The following is a 5,133-nucleotide window of genomic DNA, read 5'->3' as shown; positions in this document are numbered from 1 at the left end:
GGCGGGGCCCGGCACACCGCCCGGCGCACCGCGGCCGTGCGCTGCGAGCGCCGCAGCCGGCACGGCACTGCCGGAGCTTTGCGGGGCTGCCACGGCACTGAGCCTTGCGGGGCTGCCTGGCACTGCCGCGCCGCTCCACTCATTGCCCAGCTTTCGTCCGACCCGACAGACTGCAACGAGAGCAGTATGTCTGTCCTTCGACGCCGCGTTACCGACAAAGTTCATCTGCTCTTTTTTTCAATGAATTATCCCTTTTATTTGTTTATTTCTTTGATCAACTATAAATGAAAGTTATTCGTGTATATAAAACTGAAGTTTTTTACCGTTGAAATCGAACTGTACATGTTTACTACAGGAAAAAATATCAACTCTTGTTTAACAAGACATTATACATCAATAAGCAAGAACCTTGTGGAGGGTTTGCAATCACCTGGTCTATAAAAACAAGCGGGACAAATAACAGCAATTTATATGCAAAAGTAATGATTTAATGACTATAAGCAAGACAAAGCAATAGAATTGTGCTTCTTTTGCAGACTGGAGACAATGAAATGTTTAACTACAATTTTCCCGTACAAACATGAAACAATATCCATATAGAATAAACACCCTCACAAATGTATAACTGGTGGGCGATGAACACACACGAAGTTCGACCAAAGCAAAGAACAAACTGAAAAGTGTTCCGGGCCATTCTGTTTGGTGTCAGGAAAGTTCCTTCTGCTGAACAAACCAAACCCTCAGGAGCCCCCAGGAAACGCCCCCACTGGCGGCCCTCCCCGAGGAGGCATTCTCCGCAATTTATCGAAGGAGTCAAGTACCTGTTAAGCTCTAATGAAGTTAGTACTGTACCATATCCGTATATATTAAAAGAAATTTAGATAAAATGCCTTCACCCAGCGAACTGCTGGCTCCTTAAAATTTATACCAAATAGTTTATGGCTTCTATAATGATTCCGTGTGCTTTTAAAAACACAGTCCCCACCACACCAAGTAATAAAAAGGCAATCAAGCACGTCAATTACTTTCATCTCCCTTAACTTTTTTGTTGTTTTTTTTTTTTTGCTTTTTTTTTTTTTTTCCTTCACTTCATCACTTCAACAACATTTGGTAAAGTAAAATAGACCACTTGGGGGAACAACAACAACAAAAAAAAAAAGACAAAGGCAGTCAAATGCTTTCGGGATTGGCAATCGCCTCCAGGTTATCAGAGTGGCTGTGCTTCCTCAGCGCTGCAGCTCTACGGCAGTGCGAGCAGAGCTCAACCAGGCGGCATCTGCAAGGGTCGAACCGGTTCTGAAATTTAACAACCATATCATGAGTGCATGAAACACAATATTTTCTTTATAGTATTTATAAATATATCATACAATACTGTTTCCTGTTATGTCATATACCAATATGGCATTGTACAATAAGCATAATGCCATCTGATTCTTACAAAAGCGAATCATTTAAACAAGTCAGTAAATAAAACGGTAATACCCGCTTTTAGGCATACAGATTGTAAAACTGAAGTTTACTTTTCGTTTGATCGGTTCTGTGCAGCAACAGAGAATTAAGGATGCAACATAAGAATCAAAATGGCTAATACGCAAAAATTGTTATTCACAGTGACATGGCTACATATATGCATTATTCTATGCATATCCTTTCTGTTTCGTCGAATTTCAAGATGAAAAAGCACTTGCTTTCTACAGGTTCACAAAACGGCATAATAACAATAACAATCGAAGAGAACGCGGTGGAGGAGTTAGTCTGGGTTAACCAGCTATATCCCAGGGCTTCTACCAGCTCGGTCGGGCTGAGGGCCCCGCAGCACTCAGCACACCCAGGTGTTACTTCTGTTTGCTTCCCGGTCCTTTGGAAACCATTTACATTTCAATCTCGCGTCGCAATTAACGTCCACAGCAAATGTCACCTAGTTCGCCTTTTATAGCCAAGTTCAGTGTCACTACAAAAGAAAGCAGTTTGGACGAGAGTCACGTGTATTAGCATCTATAAAGCTGTAATGGCATGAGAGATCTATAGAGAGGAGGGTCGGGGCCGGGCTGTCAGCCGGACGAAGTGGCCGAGGAGCCGTTTATGGAGGATTTCCGTGCTCTGTTGGTGAAGGAGGACTGGTGGTTGCTGCCGGGGCTGCTGCTGGTGCCGTTCATGGTGCTGGAGATGTGTGGGAACTGCGGGTGGGGAGACTGGACCGGCGTGCTGGGGCTGGGCAGGCAGGAGGAGGTGGAGGGCAGCCCCCCGGCCGGGCTGCTGGCCTTGTCGCTGCCGGAGTCACTCTCCAGCTCGCCGCTGTTGCTGAGGCCTTCTCGCTGGTGGCCGATTTTCATCCGCTTGCAGGTGGGCCTCACGCGGTACTTGAGGGGCAGCGGGCCATTCTGCAAGGCAAGAGACCCGTCAGAACCCCAGGAACCGCCTCGCCAGGCCGCTGCGTGCCACCAAGACATTACCCGTCTCCAGGTGTAGATGTAGGCAATGTCCATCAGCGTGTAGTAGTCCTTCAGGGGCTCCTCCTCGTACATCACGTCAATCTGCCGGGAGGTGCAGCCCAGTGTCAGCGTGCGGCTCTGTGCTGAAGGCAGCCTCAGAGCGCTCCAAAGCATCGGGCCCAGCACAAAGGGAACTGGGAATTTTCACATATACTAAAAAGATCAATTAATCCCCTCACACCTCAATATCTGCAGCATGGCCAAACCCTCCATGAGGTATTTTAAATAACACCCTCACTCCCACCAGCATGCTGCCAACTCCATACATACACGGCCAGAAACCCAAAGCATGTAGGATGCCAGCAGCATTAGCAGGGATGGAGCAGCAAGGTACCTGGAAAGTGTTGGGGATGTCCATCTTGCTCCGCAGGAACTTTCGTAGATGCATCACTGTCATTGCTGCCGGGCAGCGCAAGTATCTCTTGTCATTCACCTATCGGCACAACAAAGGGCACGGGTCACCAAAGCTGCACTCTTACCATCATAGGTGACATTTTAAAAATGCACATTGTTCAATTAAGAACTGCAATACGGCAATTTCTGCTCTTCTAAGGGACAACGGAATGACATGGTAAATCACAGCTCCAGAAAAAAATAATTAAAAAGCCACTGATTTTACAAAAGAAGACTTACATCTCACACTACATCTCTTTCAACAATGCATATGCATTACAGGCTGACTAAAATAAATAAATAAATGATTTATTTATTACAAAATCACACACACAGAAAAAATCAGATTCAACTTTAAGAGTGACACTGCCAGCATTTGCTACTTGCTGTTTCTAGGAGCTGGCAGCACGTGGGGCTGCAGGAAACCCACAGCGCTGGGAGGTGTGCTCCTTTTGTCCTCGTCACAAACCAGCTATTTTTCCCAGCTACAAACCCACGAGGAACTGCTCGCGGCTGTGCCACATTTCTCTGGGGTAAAGGAAAGTTATTTACCTCCTCCTTTGATTTTTCTTTCTCTTTATTTCCTTTTCGTTCCAGTCTGCGAGGAGAAATGAAACAATTACAACAAATAACAAAGAGCTGCTATCGGTCAGGTGAGCATAAAATACTGCCACTCAGGAACTTGCCTGTTCTGGTCAAAGAACTCAATGGATAAGCTTATTATCTCGTCGTCTGTTATAATTCTTTTGTCTTCGTCAGCCACTTCTCCCCTGTCTTCATTAGAGCCATTGGCAGCTGCGCAGAAATTTCCACAATAATTTACATTTTGAAATTCAAATCAGGAAGAAGGGCAATTCTCGGTGAGGAGGAAAAGAAAAAAATCCCCACGGTGAGATTACGATTAAATCTACGGAACCGCCAAAGCAGCAAACTTTTATCATGCTGAATTTACTTCTTAAAATTCCACCCCGACAACACAGCGCTTGAGAGTTAAAAAGGAAAGAGTAGAGCACCAGGGGCAACGCGCCATCGATTAGGGTCGGGAGTGAGAAGCTTTTACCATCAGCCGACGGATGAGCAGCATAGAAATCCCTTCTTCTTTTCATTTCATCTGGGGAAAAACACACGTGGGGCATCAGAACCTCCTTGCAGCTCCCGGCAGGGACGCGGGAGAGCAGTTCTGGGTTCGGGGTATTTCTTCTGCTTTTTGGTACTTACTTTTGAAAAGGCCCGGCACGAGCTTGTACACAATATCCTGGAGAGTTTTATCTGACCTGGAAAGAAGCATTGAGCACAGTGCTGAGCGCACGAAGCAGCGTTTCGATGCGAGCGGCAGCTCCTGCCGTGTAACCTCTGCCAACAGCAGGCGGGACTCCCGGCCTCGCGGGAGGCCGCCCATAAAACGCAGCTTACAGGAGCTTAAAATCAAACTAACGCAGCTCTGAGCACCGCTGTAAAACTAAAGTCGGGTCTACCGCGGCAGTGCCGCCGAAAAATCATTCTGCCTAAACCTACAATTCCTCCACAGAAAACGAGGAGCGGCAGAAAGGAACGGCGCGGAGAAAACGCTTCTGGCAGCAGAAGCATGCCGAAAGGGTTCGGCTTTCCGCTGCCGGAGTTCCGGTAAGTTTGGGGGGCCGAGGTTTGGCCATGGGAAACGGCAAGCGGCGACGGGAGCTGCGGGCGCTGTGAGGCGCGGGGACGGCACCGTGCCCACCGCAGCCTCCCTCCGCAAAGCCCGACGCGACTCCGCTCGCACCCGGCGGAACCTTCGGCTTCCATCAATGACAAAAGTCCAAAGAGAGCGCCTGGCCGCGAGGCAGCCCGTAAATTCACGGCTCCTTTCAGATTGAAATCGCGACGCGGAGATAAGATCGCCCAACGGCGCGGCCCCGCGCGGCGCGCCCGCCCCTACCTGATGTTGAGCAGCGGCCGGGTTTTGTGCACTTGGACGTCGCAGATCGGGCAGTACTTGCTCGTCTCCAAGTACCGCACGATGCACGTCTTGCAGACTGCAAGGCAAACACGGGAGCCTTTAGCGACGGTCGGAGGTGACACCGAGCATGCATAGACAGAGAGAGGTGCGATCTCCTAAACTATGCGGCCGGGAATCGGCCATTGTCAGCAGCGCGCCGCTTAAGCTAAACAAATACTCAAATCGGCCGCGATTAACATGAAAAGGCGATGCTTAGAGCACATATATTGCGCCTTTAACAAAGACCGTAGGGCCGTCGCCAGGACGAGC

The 5,133-nt window shown here is 48.6% G+C and overlaps 1 protein-coding gene across 1 annotated transcript in view; it reads right to left on the bottom strand.

The window, feature by feature from the left end:
- Positions 1-231: 231 nt before the first annotated feature.
- LOC122159380 overlaps positions 232-5,133 on the bottom strand; it is a 13,689-nt gene continuing 8,787 nt past the window's right edge. The window contains exons 10-17 of the mRNA XM_042816899.1: positions 4,804-4,979; positions 4,107-4,162; positions 3,949-3,999; positions 3,575-3,683; positions 3,441-3,486; positions 2,830-2,928; positions 2,457-2,537; positions 232-2,384 (exon numbers count right to left, since the gene is read on the bottom strand). Of these exons, the coding sequence (XP_042672833.1) occupies positions 2,055-2,384; positions 2,457-2,537; positions 2,830-2,928; positions 3,441-3,486; positions 3,575-3,683; positions 3,949-3,999; positions 4,107-4,162; positions 4,804-4,979 (948 nt within the window). The 3' untranslated portion in view covers positions 232-2,054. The remainder of the gene's footprint in view (positions 2,385-2,456; positions 2,538-2,829; positions 2,929-3,440; positions 3,487-3,574; positions 3,684-3,948; positions 4,000-4,106; positions 4,163-4,803; positions 4,980-5,133) is intronic.

This window comes from Centrocercus urophasianus, unplaced genomic scaffold, assembly GCF_019232065.1.
Source record: "Centrocercus urophasianus isolate 14NV4802_14NV808 unplaced genomic scaffold, USGS_Curo_1.0 seq_16, whole genome shotgun sequence".
NCBI lineage: Eukaryota > Metazoa > Chordata > Aves > Galliformes > Phasianidae > Centrocercus > Centrocercus urophasianus.
Note: the sequence above shows the minus strand (reverse complement) of the source record. Positions and strands in the feature narration are given on the sequence as shown.